At 33.0% G+C, this 20,047-nt stretch overlaps 1 protein-coding gene and 1 pseudogene across 1 annotated transcript in view; both read left to right on the top strand.

Annotated features, from left to right (window-relative positions):
• Window positions 1–6,415, top strand: part of LOC131602227 (transcription factor bHLH95-like) — a 67,375-nt gene extending 60,960 nt beyond the window's left edge. The window contains exons 2-3 of the mRNA XM_058874276.1: window positions 5,520–6,002; window positions 6,171–6,415. Of these exons, the coding sequence (XP_058730259.1) occupies window positions 5,520–6,002; window positions 6,171–6,254 (567 nt within the window). The 3' untranslated portion in view covers window positions 6,255–6,415. The remainder of the gene's footprint in view (window positions 1–5,519; window positions 6,003–6,170) is intronic.
• Window positions 6,416–14,068: 7,653 nt separating this feature from the next.
• On the top strand, window positions 14,069–18,608 carry LOC131607136 (leucine--tRNA ligase, cytoplasmic-like; annotated as a pseudogene).
• Window positions 18,609–20,047: the final 1,439 nt, after the last annotated feature.

The raw sequence follows: 20,047 nt of genomic DNA, 5'->3' as shown, positions 1-20,047 counted from the left end.
TTGTGGAACCTTAGGAGCATGCAAGACAAGAAAGTGATGAAACACCACAAGGATCATCATCATCTAACCTCCAAACATCAAAAAATCAAGTTTTTATCTTAAAGGTGGAGTTTCTAGTTAGATTCTAACCAAAATGCATGTTAAGGTTCATGTAGGATGGTTGAATCTTGTTTAGAATAGGTGAATTATGTGTATTTTGTGAGTGCATGTAGAACATGGTGTGGTCATATATGTTGATAACTTTCATGTGCTATTTTAGGTGTGTTGTGATCCTCTAAGCATGTTAACAGTATGCTGAAAATTGAGTTAAACCATGATTTTTCAAAAAAGTAGCATACTGCAATCTATTACACTCTAAGTGTAATCAGTTGACAGAACCTGGGTTATTTGTGAATTTAGGCAGAGGTGTAACTAATTACACTTATAGTGTAATCGATTACCGCCCTGATATTTTCAGTTTTTCTTTAAGATAATGGGTATGTAACAAATTATAATTTTGGTTTAACTGATTAACATCCAAGGGACTATGTTTCTTTTGAAACAAAATGGGTATGTAATCGATTACACTTTTAGTGTAACCAATTACACTCCCTATAACTTTAGTATTTTCACTTGCTTGCTTGTATTATATCACTTGAAGTGGTGAAACTTGTAATGGTAGTGTGGTACCATGATAGTATGCTAAATTCATGATTGACTACGATTGGTTTAGCATGTGAATCACGTATGAACCATGATAAATTCTTAGAGGTGTGTGAACGTAGTCTAAGAGAAAGGGGTAAAACATTCGTAAACTCACCGAGTCTAAGTAAACTAGGTGAATGCTAGTTGGTGTAGTTGAAGTATCCTTATATTGCACTGTTATGAAAGGTCGAGTGAGGTTTAATGAAAGCAGAAACTCTCGATGATCATGTACGATAAGCAAGTAAGGAGGGTTAAAGACGACGGTCTCATAGGTTAATCAATTAGGATGAGTTATCAAAGTATTTATATTTATTACGTGTGTTCATACCTAATGGAAAATACTTGGTAAGTGAGAATACCCTAGGATTGAAATGGTATTCACCTGTGAGAAATTCTCGGAAATGTGGTGACACTTCAACCCTCGGTACATACTGATATAGTGATTTTATTAAGATGGAATATAGTTGGTGAAAGTTCGATTTCTATGGCTCTTTTAATTTGTAGTTTGAAATGTAGGAGAAGAAGATTCGGTAAGAGGAAGGTAGGAAAAAACTCTGGATACCACCTTACTAGACATGATCCTAAGAGATGGGGTGGGTAGTTCTGGAAACTACCTTAATGGACATAATCTAATAGAAAAGGGCAAAAACATTTGTAAAAACTTACTTGCGTGGGCAGCAGATTTAGTTGTTCGTCAATTTGATTCAACGTGGTCAACATATGTAGCTTATATTATTCTACATAGCAAGTGTACGTAGGACATCAACTTTCACATGATGTATGAAGCAATATTAAGCTTCGAGTCTTTTATTTATATCGTAGTGTGCGAGTGTAGTACTAGTGGAATAGGATTTTGGGCAGGGAAACCCTTTAGAGTTGAGTGGACCCATAAGATAGGGAAACTCCATAGAGTTGTAGTATCTCATCCCATTCATGTTATTGATTTTCAGGTAGCTCGAAGAAGGCCATAGGTAAAAACAATGCGACATGAAGACTTGAAGTCTCTGTTATATCATGTTTTGTTCCGTTATGTGATCTTATGAAGGACCTTTGTATATGCATCTTTATAATTCATATACAATATTTTGTTATAAGTCGTATCATACATGTTTTGAGATGACATCTAGACACTAAATATATACACTCAATACCAAACTAATACTTAATATAATGTGATTCTAGACGTGTATTATGTTTGGGCGTTACTAGAGCTGTCAATATGGGCTACCCGGCCCATATGGGCTTCGGGCTTTTTAGGGATGGGCCCAAAAAACCCATTTTTAAATGAGCTCTAATTTTACTACCCAGGCCCGGCCCTGTCTGGGTTGCGGGCTACCCGGCCCTAAATGGGCTTCGGCCCTAAACGGGCCCATTTCTATAAAAAATTAAAATTTTCTCCTTATTTTTGTAAGTAACCATATAATTGCATGCAAGAACACATTATATATATATATATATATATATATATATATATATATATATATATATATATATATATATATATATATATATATATATATATATATTAAATTTTATATCCAAAATTATAATTTCTAAATAATCCATATAAGTTAACTTATAATGTAGCACAAATAATTAAATAACTTGTTCCAACAAATTTTAAGTTATAAATATTCATGACAATTATAATTTTATGATAATTATAACAAGAAAATGTTATAAATTTTTATAATAATTATAATTAGGAAAGGATAAATTTTAATTATATTAAAAATATTTAATTTTTTCGGGCCGGTGGGCTACCCATGGCCCATACAGACCGACCCATATTTTTTAGGGCTGGGCTAAAAAAGTCCCGGATGTAAATGGGCTCGAAAAATGAGACCCAGACCCTAAAATTTTTCAGGCCAAATGGACCGGCCCATGGGTTTCGGCCTATTTTGACAGCTCTAGGCGTTACAATTTTAATATCAATAATACTTTTTATATTATAATTAAAACCCTACATTCAATATACATGTAATGCGGGTTTTAATCACATATTATATATTTTTTCTTTCTATTTTCTCTTAATAATTTCATTTATATGGATTAAAGGCGTATATGAAAAAATATTTTTCTTTTAAGAGTGAAAAACACATACTCCTTATTTAACAGCATATTTAATAATAATTTATAAATATTTTTAATATTAACTTTACGTGTTTGTGAAGAAATTAAGTTTTAAAAAGTATCATGAGACACACTTTTAGTGTGGCATATTTCTTACCTAAACAATATGGGTTTGCAAGTAGAATTATTAGTAACGCTAAGAAAATGTTAAAACATATAATGGACTATTTTGAAAATGTTTATTTTAGTTTAATCTTTTAATGATTTCTTTAGAGAGAATTATTATGTATATTTGATATTATAAAATAATTTTTTAAGAGAAAAGGTTAAAGGTAGACTTAAGTGAATTAGAAGTAAAAAGATAAACAAATTACGTTATGGAATGAAAAAAATGTGTAACTAATTATTTTTTAATAAAATATTCTTTGTATGAATCATAATATAAAGATTACCATATAAACTGATTGAAATTAATTAAATTTAGGTGACCACAATGGTGGTTTGGAGTTTGATTAAGTATGTAACTATCGTCCAACCATTTTATGCCATGTCATATATTTATATAAATTTATTAATTAATAAATTAAAATTTTCAATTAATTTAACCCGCGCTACCAAATAAATTCAAGGTAACTAAAAATTATAATAAATTTAATAACTTGATAATAACTTTTCCTAGAAATTTCTTAACTTAAAATTGCATCTTCTAGATCTTTTAACTAGCAGTAATATTAAGAGAATACAATTTTAAAACTCCATAACTAATAGGAATATAAAACTTCTATCTAACTAGGTGGATAGGATATAAAACTCCATACCATATGCATCAAATGTATTTAAGAATATTAATTATATAATTACTTGTAATTATATTTATTATTTAAATAATTAAAAATAGTTCTTTAATAATTAATAAATTATTCATTTCAATATTTCGGTTTGTCCAAATCCAAGGAACACATGAATTTTCTAATACCGTATATTATATTTACCGAAATAACTGTCGCACACAGAAATTTCAATAAACCCACTTTAACACAAACCATGCATATAGTGTTAGTTTTATGTGGTGTGTAATTTTTAAGATAAATATCAATATGATTAGTTTCTCAATATTTGCTAGGATTTAAAAAAAAAAAAAAACTGCATTATGAATAAGATTTAGATACTTCTATACTAAGTTCTCTATTTTTATTTATTTTTATATTTATATTATTTTTCGTAGTAATTTCCACGAAACTCTACTATATTTTTATATAAATATATCAATTATCTTCTCTTCTTTTCTAACCTCTTTTATCTTTCTTATACTTTATTTATTTTTTAAAGATAGACATGACCATGAGTGAAAATCAACTCTGGAGTGATCTCACAAATTCTAAAAACATAGGTGAGAGTAGCAAACAACAATTAGATATGAAGTCATTGAATCATAAAGAAGGACTTAATAAAGGAGAAGTTCTTGTGAATAAAAAACGAAGCCGAAATGGAGTTGTGATTAGAAGTGAGAATGATACAAACGGGGGAGGAAAAGATGAAAAGTATCGTGATCCAGATCATGAAATACATATCTTGACTGAGAGAGAAAGGAGAAAGAAAATGAGTAACTTGTTCTCTAACCTTCATGCTTTGGTTCCTGAACTACCTTCTAGGTAATTTCATTTTCATCTTAAATTAATTTAAGGATAATCATTGCATGATCAAATAGATTATGTACTATTTATTTAGACGTCACTTAAGTTGAACCAAATAGAGTAGTAATTTTAATTATTTGAAAACAAATGTTTCTTTTCTCCATTGAATTTTATCTAATGATCAATGTCATGGTTATCATAATTTTCAACTTGGACAAATATTATATTAATTAATAGGATGAAAATATCTCTCTTTTTTTAATATACTATGTTAATTTTTTATCATCGAGTAGGTTAAAAAATCAATATTAAGTAGATTAGGATAACCACAAAAGATGGATTTTTCTTTATTGAGAGTGACTCTCAAAATCTTTATCTAACTACAGTTCTTTAAATAAAAAATAAAATATTCAATTATTTCGTACACTATGTACATTAAATTTTCTAAATTAAATGACTCAAATATTTTTTGTTATCGTAATTTGTAGAGATTTAAATTAGATACATAATGTCAATCTTGGATTTTTTTTTTTGAAATCAGACTTGGATCAATTACTATCATTAGTCTCTTTGATTTACACCTTGATTGTTAATCTAACATTTAATCTGAACCATTAGATTAATCCAACAATTAAGGTATACAATTTAAAATAATAATTTAACCACATGTTATTAGAAAAATATTATGGTTGCGGTGTAGTCATAGAGGAGGAGAATTAGCAAATGTTGAATTCCAAAATTCTCATATTAAAATTGTGGTTGCCCAATTCCCTAGTTTAAAGTTTTTTTTTTTATTTGCTCACATAAGTAAAAAATAATAAGAGATCAATATGACTTTGTATTTAAGAAAATGTAATTTTATTTAATTATATTAATATGATAGCATTTATTTAAATAGGATTTATTAGGGACATATATAAGAACCAATCTATGAGCTTTATTAGATTTTTGCTTTTATTAGAAGAACTTGAAATCAAATATGGATTATAGAAATATTAAGTGTTTTTCTCCTGTGAACTGAAGGAATAAAAGAAAATATACATTTGAGAAAAACCACTAGAGTAAGGGTTTCATATCATAATGATTTACTTGCTAATTAAAATGTTTAATGTTATTATTATTTTGTAGGCTGATAAATTAACAATTGTGGATGGAGCAGTGAAGCAAATTAAAAATCTACAACAAAGTATTGAAAAGTTAGAAAAGAAGAAGCAAGAAAAGCTAAAATATGCTTCCATGTTCAGAAGTGAGTCATCATCTGTGATCAACAAATCACATTGGCATCCCTATGAATCAAGGGAAACAACCAAAGCTGGTCAAGGATCCTCGACTTATAATAATAACTTGCCTACTAGTGCAATTGTAACTTCATATCCTAATTCAAAAGCATTATCACTACCTCCACCACAACAAGTATCTTTTCAAACATGGTCTTCTCCAAATGTTGTCACAAATATATGTGGTGGTGAAGCACTGTTCTCTATATGTGCTACTAAAAGGTCGGGTCTTTTGACAAAGATTGCTTTTGTATTGGAGAAATATATGATTGATGTTGTATCAGTCAGCATTATCTGCAACGCAAATGGAAATTTCTACATGATTCAGGCACATGTATGTTTCAAATTTGATATCTCTCGTCTTTATGGGTTATATGTGATATCATGGTAGACTTTTTGAAACTATAATATATTGGTACCAAACAACTATAATAGTTTAGTAATTCATTTAAAAAAAGTTATTTAACATGAATAACTTAATTAAATTGTGTTAGTTTTGCAGGCAAGACAGGGTTCGCATGACACAAATTCAATGGAGGAAATTTACAAACATGCATCTAGAGAAATTATGATGTGGATCGCTTAAATTTTAGATTATAAAACTTGTCTCTGCATTCTGTATGAATTTGAATTTAGTTTTTTCTCCAAAAAACTGTTTTGATATGGTCAAACTTGTATGATTCTCTTAAGATTAGACAAGTATAATATTTCATTTTTATGAAATTATTATGGTGTTATTCATTTGAGGCAAACATTATGGTACTTAAATTAGTTTATATATGTTGTTTGTATTTTCTTTTCCAATATAAATTGCATAAATTTTATTTTAATTAAATGAATTTATTTTATGAATTGATAAATTGAAACATATTGTAATACCCATAGTCATATGTATAGAGTGACAACCATCATTATTAATAATTGGTACTGGATACATTAATGCAAATATTTGGAAGTGGACTAGATTAAATTTTTTACAATAATACATGAGTTGAACTGATACATCCTTGAATAAACAAAATTTCCATCACAACGGAAATACTCTTCATGGGGTATTTAGAGAAATCTATAGCTGAAATTTAATCAAAGTATCTGCTTACCTAAAATTATATACAACAATATGGGGTGAGATACTAATCTCAGTGGATTTCTGATCTAAACCACTGAATCATTAGCTACCCAAACTACCTAGTTAAGGCATACATGGTTAATCTATTAGCGTAACTCACTTCCCATAATTAAAGCTTAACATCTTAGTAAAACACCTCAATCTCATTGACCAGGGATTGCTCAAAAGCACCAATCATCTGATTGATTTATATACCAAGGTAAGATATCCAACTGCCAAGACTTCCTGAGTTTGGCCTCATTAGGTAGTCCATCAGAGGGTCTTTTGAACTAGCAACAACTAGTAGAAATCCATAATCAACATGGGAAACTAGAGATACTCAACATCTCATGAAGGAAAAAAGGATCTAGGATATAATATGTCCCACACACTATAAGAGAAATAACACGTCCCCCCTTATAACCATGTACACTACAGACCGGTGTAGCAACCTGCCTTTAAAATTTACGTTCAAATGAGTCGCCACCCACTATTTGTTTTAGGTAAGTGGGAAACCTTAAAAAATGAGATTTGTGGGTAAGTAGGTTAATTAGCCAAAGGGAAGGTATTAGGCCCCCTTTGCCTCATTTGTACTCAAGGGGATCCATTTAGTCTTTAGGTTTTTTAAAGAAGGTTTGAACAATTGTTGACTAATAGATTTTAAAAAATAATAGGCCTTTGGCCAAAAGGATAAAACCTCAGAGGTTTTGATAGGGTCATTGTCAGATCGAGACAACAATGACCACAGGCCAAAAACTGTGTATAGCAAAACATAGCGAGAATAAAAACAAAATATAGTAAGAATAAAAAAATGGCCTCAATGTAACATCATTGGCCAAAACAAAGTTTTTTTTAAAAAGGGAGACCTCATATTAAATCATTGACCAAAACAAAGATTAGAACAAGGCATGCCTCATAGAAATCATTGGCCAAAAGTTTAGAAAAAACGTTTTAAAAAAGGGAGGCATCATGGATTAATCATCGGCCAAAAGGTTTGAGTTTGAGTTGAGAGATTTGAGTTTGAAAAGGGAAAGGGTTTGTCGGCCGTTGTCAGTTAATCGACAACGGCAGGTTAGGGGTGTTCAAGACAAACCCTCGGAGGGAGAAGAGAAGCGTAGAAAAATTTTGAAAAAAATGTGTGTTGGGAATGTGTGAAAATTTGTACGTGAAAGTGGAAAAAGGTCCCCCAATAGGATTGTCAAAGGTCATATTTATAATGTGAAATTTAGGTTAAAAATCCCAAAAGGGAAATAACCCAACCCAAAAGGCCCAATTTGACATTTTAAAAATTGGTAATAAAAATAGGAGAAAAAGTGTGAAAATGCCATTTGTGGAATTCGAACCCGTAACCTCTTACTTGCAAGCCTTATTGCTTACCAATTATGATTATTTGAAATAAAAACCCAATTGAAAGCATATGAAAGGCGAGTAAATATTTGCTATTTAAAAAATATACAAATAATTTACGAGTAAACTATTATATTTTTAAACAATTAATTATATAAATCCAAAAATATTGTAAATAAACCAAGAAAGTTTATAAAATCTAAGTTTAAAAATAATTTTGAATTTAGAAATGGGCCCTCATATTTTATGAGTAATAAGCCCAATTACACACTTTTATTCAATGTATACCCCCATTTAATTAATAAAAAACCTAATGACCTCACATCTTATGGATGTTAAGTCTAAGAGATTGAATTGAAGTACACACCTATTTTATAATCCTGATCACACTTATATACGTATATATTTTAATACATATGTATTTTAAATGTTGTGCCCATAAAAATAAATAAGAAGTGACAAGTCTTAGTGGGTCAAATTTGGGGTATGCCATCTACCCCTATTTAATTACTCTTCGATTGAAGGATGCGAGCGTTCCAGTTCTCGTACGTTCAGATCAGAGGTGATTAAATAATGGAAGACCCCAAAATTTGACCGAAGAAAAGGCATGGATGATGCAATTAACTTATCCATATCGAGGTTTGTGAATTGACATATTGTCATACCCCAAATTTGTCATACCCCTTTATTTCTAACTGGCGTAAGCCTTGCATCCATGTACATACTCCCCATTAGGCCATCTAACATATCATGCATCATTAATCAATAAACTTGGCAGTGGAATGAAGGGTGGTTGCTTGGGATTGAAGCTTTGGTTATTTCTCGAACAAATCAAGTCATGAAGCTGCCTCTCAAATAATGGAATCAGATGTTTTTGGTATGTGCTCATTGAGGCCCATTAATTGAAGATGGAATTTAAGTTCTATTCTTTCAGTTACTTGGCGTGTGTCATGCAAGTTTGATATGGATTAGAAGATTGAATTGAAGTCAAGTTTTCCTTGAGAAGTGAAGTCGAATTTGGATTCATTAACACTTTGAAGTCGAATTTGTGTTTACCTTTGTAAAATGAATCAAAGTTCTCAAGCATACAAGATTAGAAGATAAAGTGGAAGGAATTTGGAATATTTGCAAAAGCTCTATTACTTGAAGAAAAGTTCAACATTCGATTCAAGCTCATTCAAGTATTATCCAAGTTTCATTCATTCTTCATATCATTAAGATCTAGAGGTAAAATCGGAAGAAACATTGTTGAGATGCCCACAAAGTCAAAAGATAAATTCAAGGACTCATTGGATTCAGAGTTATTCATAAGGGAAATTTTACAAGATTACAAAAATTATCCAAAGATTCTCATTCATTACAAAGAGCCCATAAATTCAAAATCATTCAAAGTTCAAATACAAGAATTCAAGAATCAATATCATTCACTACTATTTAATACATGTCTAAGATCAAATAACCAAATTTTCGTTCAAGGTTCTTTACAAGACGAAAACCAAATACAAGACTTTACATCAAGAATTGTAAGGAAGGCTACATGAAAATCTCTAGATCCTAAGCCTAAGTTACAACCACCGAAGCACATATTGAAATTACACTCATCAAGTCATCAAAGCTTACTGTCACGATTCCAAACAAGTTGCCACTTGATACCGTGACCTTCTCTAGGTCAACACACGCTAAGTTCAGCTGCACAAGTCGTTTGAAACGGTAAGCAAGCTACACAATCACAAGAAAGGTCATACATTCACGGCCAAATATGATGCATCAGGAAAAATAATGATGAGACAATCCAAATACCTGCATAACAAAAAAAAACCAACAGAAAACTACATAACACCATATCAGTTCAAAATCATAACAACCATCTAACAACATATACTGAAGGAGTGAAAAACACTTAGAAAGGGGGGATTGAATAAGTGTAAATCAAAAACTTGTAAGATAAAAACAATCAACACAATGATTTTTATCCTGGTTCGTTGTTAAAGAAATTACTCCAGTCCACCCCTGACAAGGTGATTTACCTCAACTGAGGATTTAATCCACTAATCCAACTGATTACAATGGTTTTCCACTTAGATACCCTCTAAGTCTTCTAGAGTCTACAGATCGCAACTTGATCACTCTAGGAATCTGTCATACCCCAAAATTTGCCCACTATATTTCAAGCTTTGATTCACAAAACAGCTCAAATGGTCAACAGTCGACTGATTTGACCTAAAAGTCAACTGTGGTCAAAGTACAGTCAAAATTCCTGATTTTTGGTCAACATACTCATTTTGAAGTATCATTCATCATTTGATCAAGTATCGATCATGATTCATCAAGGAAAGTTCAGAAATCAACAAAACCTAAAGTTTCTAAATTAGGGTTTCTTGACCTAAAGTCAACTGAACTTTGACCAACCATAACTTTCACATGGAACATCATAAATTTCCCATCCAAAGCTCATTTTGAAGGAAATTGAATTCTCTACAACTCTGTCTCTCACAAGCCAAGTCTAAAAATGCTTCAACAGGTCCTTCTAGAAGATCGCAAAAAGCTATTTTTTGTCAGGATCAATATCATCAAGATAAAATCTCCAAATGGAAAATATGTTCCAAAGTGGCTTTTAGAGGAGATCTTGGGCTTTCCAAAAAGTCCTGGATCATCTCCATATAACAAATATTGAATGAGATATGAAGCGCACAAGTTGGTCAAATTTCAAGAAATACACAAAACCTTAATTGGTCAATTTTGGACTTTTGAGTTAATGGGCCTAAGTGTTGGACTTCAAACACATATATGACCCAAATAAGGACCTATAAAATAATTCTCATACTTTTGGCAGTTTTATTTATATTTATTTTAATTTTATTCATTTAAATGCAAAATAAATTGGGTAAAATATCAAAAATAGCAAATTAAATTATGGGGCTTTGTTTTGGATCACATGAGGGCCCAAGAAATACCTTGAGGGCCAGGGAATTTCGTTCAAGCATGGTTTTGAATTTTTATTTTATTTATTTTTGATTTTTATTCAATTTAAATCAAGAAAAAATAAAATAAAGATCAAATTGGTATATGATTCAATCTTTTCACTCAAATATCATTCTTAGGACTCAATTAAATCAAATATTTGATTGGGAAGAGATTGATTGAATGAAAATAGAAAGGTTTCATACAAAATAAATCAATTTTTTTTCAATATTTTCAAGTCATCAATCACACAATTTCTTTCCAAAAAATTTGACCTAACATCTTCACTTATATATAGCTAACACTTGCATCCAAGGCGGAAGGAAAAAAAGGAGCAAGGGACTAGGGTTTCAAGAAGAGAAAATTTCATAAAGCTAGGGCAACTTGGGTCCTTCAATTCAACCAATTTCAAGACTTCTCAGTCATCCAATCTCGTCCCTAAGGTGTTGTATAGTAAGAATGAATCACTAAACAAGTCTCATACTACATGGATTGCATATGCCATGTTCATAATATCCTTTATGTGAATGTTTTCGTTTTTGATTATTTACGATGTTTCCATGAGAACTAATGCTACTGACGAGTTTGTGATGTTGTTCAGAAGTGATTGGAACCGATAGTTTAGATTTATAAGCCCTATAATGCAACACGCCATTGTTAGGGCACATCTCTTTTTTTGTTCGTATCTCTCTATACAGGAGGTTTCAGGCCAAACAAAGGCCACCATTGGATTCTCCATGGCCGATTTATGTAATCTGGACGTTAAGGTTTTCTTATTCATATCGTTTTTCATAGGTTTCGAAGTTGCAGGAAATTCGAAGGTAAAATTCGCAGGTAATTTTGTGGAAGATTCTGCAAGAAAATCCGCAGGTCAGTAGGTTGAAGATGAAGACCGGGCTCTTAACGTTGACCACGCGCGTGTGTAATCCATATTGGCCGGTCAGAATTTCAGAATCTCTCTCCATACGCTATTGGCCAGTCAACGTTCAAAAGGCGCCCTCCCTCTCTCTGATTGGATGCAGCGTCATGCAGGGACCCACGCGAAGACTTTTGGTTTGAATCATTGAATTAATTTGTTTTTTTATATATTATTTTCTTTTCATTACACTAACACCACGTGCAGGTAGTTGAGACGGCTGGGAGTGTTGTTTTAACACTAGAGGCGTGGGTTCGATCTCAGATTTCTACATGTTATTTTTGCAATTTGTTTGCTCACAGATTGGATGCGTACGATCCCCAGGCATCCACGATACACCCTCAAATCCACATCATTCATCTCCACTGCCATCAGATCTAAAGGCCAGATTAGGAGGATCCCAGCGCAGCTCCACCATAGACCCTCAATGGGCAACCACACACGATCCAGAGCTAAGTTTTTTCCAATTTTATTTTTATTTTTAATTACATTAATCCTTTTTATTTATTTCCTTTTCTCTCTTATATTTTTATTGAAATTAATTTATTTAAACATTTTTATTTATTAAATAATATTTTTCATGACTCTTTAATTTATTTAATCGAAAACTCGATTTTTCTCGTAACATTAAAAATAATTGTTTTTAACAATAAAAATTATTATTTTTCACATATGCTTTTTAAATCGATTTAATTAATTAGGATCAATCCAATAATTAAAGTAAATTACTCTAAACCCATGGATGTTTGTTACTCTTTCTATTAGTTGTATAAAGTTTGGTTTACGAATCTTAATCGGTGTTTCCTTGATCTTTTTGCTTAAATGTTTTGGATTTGTGTTATTGTAGAAATAGACATCATAAATCTTGATTAGGGGGAGATCTGTTAGCTTTAGAATCTAGAGATAGGAGTGGGGTTAACATCCACATAATATCTAAGTTTAATGCCTCTATGTTGTTCGAACTGTTGAGACATCGTCGAAAGAAAAATATAGTTGAACTCTCGTCGGTGTTACAGACATGGGCATTGATGTGAGGGATATGTGATGATTCTGACAAGTATTGTAGATTGAGTACGACGGAGTGATAAATCTAAGTTTGTGAGGAGTAGTTTAGATTCAAACCAGATAAGTTATTCTCTATCAAGAATGAATTCTTTTTATGTTCATATGTTATATTTTCCTTGTTTACTTAAAACCCATTTAACCCAAACTCAAGAACAAAGAATCCGTCGAACGACAGTTCAATAGCACTAATCTCCGTGGACACGATAAATTCCCGGATAAATATTTCCAAAACTTTTGTTGCTTGCCGCTTTACCTACTTCAACAGTAACATGAAGTTATAACTGATCACAATATTGAATATTAACGGGAACATGAAGTTATAACTGATCACAATATTGAATATTAACGGGAAAATGAAGTTACTGATCACAATATTGAATATTAACGAAAACATGAAGATACAAAAGGCTATTTAGATACAATTTAATTTTGATGCTTTCAATTTTGTTCCTAATTTTTTAGACACGATTTAATGTTAATTATTCTTATTTTTTTTCCACAAAATATTAATTACTTTTAATATACATTTTTTTAATTAAAAAATATAAATCTGAAACAAATGTGCGTCTTGTACCAGAACCCGTGAGTTTGTTACTAGTTAAAAAATAAAAATCCTAATTATTCTAATTTCACGCTCACAGCCACTCGCTATTAAAAAACAAAAAACCTAATTCTTCTACTTTCACACTCATAGGCCACAGCCGCTCGCTATTAGAAAACAAAAAACCTAATTCTTAAAATTTAGAAGAAAAAAATTGATGGAGATATTGTAAGATTATAATTTAGTATGATTAGATTTTATTTTAAATTGATACAAATTTCATCGCAAATACATTTATTATATATCTATTATATTTTTATTTTAAGGTCTTTTAATTTTTTATTTATATAAAATGGAAAATAATAAAAATATATTATGTTATGAAAATAGAAAATCTATAATAGTTGGGTAAGGAAGTTAACTTGTGGGGCAAGTAACTTCACTATTCTGCAAAATCTTTTTAAGCTCAACAATTTAAGAAAGTGAACAAAAAAAACCCTAGTTCTTCTTCTTTCACATTCACAGTCGCTCGCTAGTTCAATGTCCCAAACCTAGTTCTCTTCTCTGATAACCTTCAAAGTCGATTATCAGGTGTTCGGGTAATATCTGATATGGGTACAGATGGTGGAAAAAAGTTAGCTCGTAGAGACCGTCTTCGGGAAATCGAAGTCAAAGTTCAACAATGGTGGGAAGAGGAGCAAGTTTTCAAATCTGAACCTGGTGATAAACCACCCGAACGAGGTCAAAAATTCTTCGGAACTTTCCCTTTTCCTTACACGAACGATTACTTACATTTAGGTCACGCTTATTTGCTTTCCAAACTCGAATTTGCTGCCGCGTTTCATCGTCTCCGCGGTGCAAACGTGTTGTTACCTTTCGCTTTTCATTGTTCTGGTATGCCGATTAAAGCTTCTGCTGATAAACTTGCTAGAGAGATTCAGCAGTTTGGTAATCCTCCGGTTTTTCCTGATGATGATGAAAATGCTGCCCTGCCTAAGTTTAAAGGAAAGAAATCTAAGGCTGCAGCAAAATCAAGTGGACAGGCTTATCAATGGGAGATTTTGAGGTGTGTTGGGATATCTGATGCTGAGATTTCCGAGTTTCAAGATCCTTATAAGTGGTTATCTTATTTTCCACAGTTGGTTATGGAGGATCTTAAGGCTTTTGGCTTAGGTTGTGATTGGAGAAGGTCGTTCATTACAACCGATATGAAACCTTACTTTGATTCTTTTGTTAGGTGGCAGATGAGGAAATTGAAGTCATTGGGGAAGATTGTTAAGGATGTTGGATATACAATTTGTTCACCTTTGGATGGACAACCTTGTGCTGATCATGATAAGGCTAGTGGTAAGGGTGTTCAGCCTCAAGAGTATACTATTATTAAGATGGAGTTGGTATCGCCTTTCCCTGAAAAGCTTAAGGTTTTGGAAGGAAAGAAGGTTTCTCTTGCTGCGGCGACGTTGAGACCCGAGACTATGTATGGTCAAACAAATGCATGGGTGTTGCCTGATGGGAAATATGGTGCATTTGAAATCAATGAAACAGAGGTTTTTGTTATGGCGCCCAGGGCAGCTCTTAATCTTGCTTACCAGAATCACTCTAGGGTACCTCAGAAACCAACTTGCTTTCTTGAGCTTACGGGTCATGATTTGATTGGACTTCCACTGAAATCTCCTCTTTCCTTTTATGAAATTATATATGCACTCCCTATGTTGTCTATTTTGATGGATAAAGCTACCGGGGTGGTGACCAGCGTGCCCAGTGATGCCCCTGATGATTACATGGCGTTGCATGATTTCAAGTCAAAACCGGCGTTTAGGGCAAAGTACAGTGTGAAAGATGAATGGGTGTTTCCGTTCGAGATTGTGCCTATCATTGATGTTCCGTCGTTTGGAAATAAGTGCGCCGAGACGGTTTGCCTGCAGATGAATATTAAAAGTCAGAACGAGAAAGACAAACTTGCAGAAGCCAAGAACCGGACATGCTTGAAAGGATTCAATGAAGGAACTATGATTGTTGGAGAATATTCTGGAAAGAAAGTCTAAGAAGCTACGCCCTTGATTAGGAGCAAGCTTTTGAAAACTGGTTAGTATTCTGACTTCACAGGCTTTCTTTTGCTCTTTTGGTGTATTTTCCTTGTAGAAAAGTTTTGTGCTAATGAAGAACAGAAATTGAACTAATTAATGATTTGCATTACTTTTTGGCATATATAAATAAAGAGTAGTGTTAATTAGTACGAAGGAATTTGAAGAAGAAATGCAAGAATGAATATGTGTCACTATTTTAGTGGAAAATTTTAAATTAATTTTAAATTTAATTTCCTTTTTAATAAAGATCATGGGGGTTGTGGTGATAATGGATGGTTGGGATTTATTCTTGCATTTCTTGTTTTTCTATTTTCTTACTAATAAGCATTTTCCATAAATAAATGTTAGTAATTTTTTTTTTCCGTTTCTCCATATTATTGTGAGTCATCTTATGCTCATTACTTGATTTTCTTTATTTTGGCACTCAGGTCAAGCTATTGTGTACAGTGAGCCAGTGATGCCGGTGATGTCAAGATCTGGTGATGAATGTGTTGTAGCTCTGACAAATCAGTGGTATATTACATACGGGGAATCAGAGTGGAAGACGTTAGCCTATGAATGCCTGTCTATCATGGGCCTGTATTTCAAGGAGACGCGGCATATATTTGAGCATACTTTAGGCTGGTTGAACCAGTGGGCTTGCTCACGATCATTTGGTCTTGGGACACGCATACCATGGGATGAACAGCTCCTAGTTGAGTCTTTGTCGGATTCTACCATTTACATGGCTTATTACACTATTGCACATTATTTACAGGACGGTGACATGTATGGATCCAGTGAATCATCTATCAAACCTCAACAACTGACCGATGATGTCTGGGGTTATATTTTCTGTGATGGACCTCTTCCTAAGTCCACCGATATTTCAACATCCCTTTTAGAAATAATGAAGCTCGAGTTTGAGTACTGGTATCCATTTGATCTCCGGGTTTCTGGTAAAGATCTTATCTCAAATCACCTTACCTTCTGCATTTACAACCACACTGCAAGTATGCCCAAACATTACTGGCCTCGTGGGTTTAGATGCAATGGCCACTTAACGCTCAATGCTAATAAAATGTCCAAGTCCACTGGAAATTTCAAAACTCTTCGACAGGCAATTGGGGAGTTTTCTGCTGATGCTACACGGTTCTCTTTGGCCGATGCTGGTGATGGCGTCGATGATGCAAATTTTGACTCCGCGAAAGCAAATTCCGCAATTCTGGACCTCACCAAAGAGCTTGCATGGTATGAATCAATTTTGCCTGCAGAATCTTCTATGAGAATGGGTGCCCTGTCTACTTTAGCTGACCGTGTGTTTGCCAATGCGATAAACATTGCCATCAGAACAACTGAACAAAATTACACCAACTACATGTTTCGAGAAGCCCTTAAGAGTGGCTTTTACAATCTTCAGATTACAAGGGATGAGTATAAATCGACATATAAGGATAACAATAAGGATAATATAGAAGATTACAATCATGACTTGGTGTGGCGTTTTATGGATATGCAGACACGTCTTCTAGCACCTATCTGTCCACATTACGCAGAGTTTATTTGGAGAGAGATTTTGAAGAAGGATGGCTTTGTGGTGAAGGCAGGTTGGCCAACAGCGGATGCCCCTGACCTTACACTAAAGAGTGCCAACAAATATCTACAAGATTCTATTGTGCGGATAAGGAATTTGCTTCAAAAGCAACTCTCAGGCTCAAAGAAAAGAAATAAGAAATCCGCTCCAGTTGCAACGCTCAAGGGAAGATGCTTGGTATATGTGAATGAGCAATATGACGGTTGGAAGGCCGAGTGCCTTAGTATTCTCCAAAACAGCTTTAACAAAGATACTCGAACTTTCCTTCCGGAGTCAGAAATAGAGGAGGCTTTACAACAGATTTATGTAGGTCAATCTTCTGAATTTGATTGTATTCAGAAGATATGTATGCCTTTCTTGAATAATAAGAAGGAAGAAGCAATTAAACTTGGGGCAGAAGCCCTGGATTTGAGATTACCATTTGGTGAAGTTGAGGTTCTTAGGGAAAACTCAGACTTGATTAAGAGAAAGGTAAGTTCAAAAGATGTGGTTGTGGAAGATGTGGACATTGTATTTGCTGCAGATGCTGATTCTGTGGCTAAAGCTGGATCTCTTGTAACTATACTATACGAAAATCCTCCATCCCCTGGAAATCCTACTGCCATCTTCTTATCTAAACAAGTAGCTACTACAGGGTAAGTTTATAAAAAATTTCCCCTCTTATCTTGATCTGACTTGAAGATTAATTTTGTTTTCCGAAATACTGGTTTTCATGAAAAATTAGGTTTAGAACTAAGGTCCAGTTTTTGTTTGTTGATAACCCTCTTGTCGTAAAGGTATTAGTAAAGTTAGATTTGTTTTTCCATATTCAACAAAATGTGTTAATTGTGAGACATATATGTATTATCTGTTTGGCTAAGTGAAATCTGTTTTGCACGGCGAGTTGGTGTTCTGTGAAATTTTTTGGATTCTTTTGAATTTTATGGAATTATTTAAAAAAAAAAACTGTATTTTTGTATTTTATTAGAGAAGAGGCATAGGAAGGAAAAGAAAAGGCCTAATGTTAGCTCGGGCATGTTTTAATGCATCAGTTTCATTTTGCAGATGAAAGATTGGAACCAAGGCACACAAGTTTGTATCTGTTGGCAGAATTCCTTGTGAGAACAGGCTGGAATTTTGTTGCGCTGCATCTTATAAGAACATAGTGCATTTGCAATTATTTTGTCATAGTACAGTTGAATTACGCTGACCAACTTAATTTATGATGCTTTATTCCCAGTCAACAATTCTGTTTGAAATTTTGTATTTGGAAAGTTGATTTTTGAAATTTGAGGATTTGTTATAATGTTATTCAACTGGGAAAATTGATGATGAGTTTAGAGAGCTCATGCTCTGCTTGATACTTCTTCTGGTACTCTCAGACGTGCTTTCGTCTATAAAATTGGCTAAGGTTTGAGTTTTGAGGTCTGTCTCTCCACGACTTGTAGGTGATGTCGAATTCTGAGAGTTTGATGACTTATTTCACCATTCTCCCTGCTAAGTCAGGTTTGAGCTGTACTTGTTTGATAGAATGATGTGGTGTGCTAGGAAATAATTCCTCAATTTCGGAGACATTATTAGGAGAGACACATCAATCTTCTCTATCTTTTGGTATCATACATTTGGACCTTGTCTTACCAATGAACTACACTAGTTCACGGATGTCCAATTTTCTTATACCAAAACGACCCTAATGACTTCTGCCGACTCATAAACAAAGATAATAAGATAATAAATTTTTAATTTGTTTTTCTAAAATATAATTTAATATATAAAATTGAAATCTAATCAATATAAATAAATAATAGTATATATAACTTTATATTGAATTAAAACTTCAAATGTTAATAAATTAAACAATTAAAATTCAAACATTTGGAAAATAACTATTAGACTGTGTTGAGCCAATTCTAGTGATTGAAATTGACAGTGTTGGGTCATGTAGAGGATGTTCTATCGTAGAGACAATGAGTGATAGACGATCTCAAGATCTATGCTAAACATTTCTTCAGTTAATCAAAAGAACAAATTGACATTGACCCACAAACACTTGGTGGGCTAATCTTGAATGACCTAAGGCCTATGAAGCGCCGACACGCCATTCAGAAGGCGTGTCGCTGCGTCGGACACGTATCGGACACGGATACTCGTACGACACGCGTACGACACGTATCTGACACATTTTTGCAGTGTCCAACTAAAAATAATGATTTAATTGCAGCGGACATGGATACGACACCTTGTTTCAAATAAAGGACACACCTAACTCAAAAAAAATTAGATTTTTTTATAAAAAAAAGTCCAACTCAATAATTATCAGACTCTAATTTATAAAAGTAATAGGGTTTTTTACCTTTCTTATTTTACTTCTCCACTATAGAATTAGAATTTTTTATTTTGTTCTTATTCCACGGTTTTGAGACTGGTTTATCAATATGGAGTGACTATGATATAAATTTTGCTTTTCGTTTTAAACTATTTATAAATTATGCTCATACATTGCATTATTATATTAATATATAAAATATATATAGCCGTGTCCGTGTCCTATGTTTTCTATATTAGCGGAGTCCTCGTGTCCGTATCCGTGTCGTGTCCCGTGTCCGTGTCCGAGTCAGGGCTTCATAGCCTAAGGCACATGATGACCTTGGTAGGGCCGCTCTCCATAGCGTTCTCGACGAATTCTCTGTAGGGTTCTGGCCGTTCGGCCTTATTCCTTGCTTCCAAAATACAATGTTTTATCGTTATCCTCTTCACCCTTCCTCTTCATGCTTGAGGGTTACCTCTCTAAACAAGTGTCTA

The sequence above is a fragment of the Vicia villosa genome, linkage group LG5, assembly GCF_029867415.1.
Source record: "Vicia villosa cultivar HV-30 ecotype Madison, WI linkage group LG5, Vvil1.0, whole genome shotgun sequence".
NCBI classification, from domain to species: Eukaryota; Viridiplantae; Streptophyta; class Magnoliopsida; order Fabales; family Fabaceae; genus Vicia; species Vicia villosa.
Note: the sequence above shows the minus strand (reverse complement) of the source record. Positions and strands in the feature narration are given on the sequence as shown.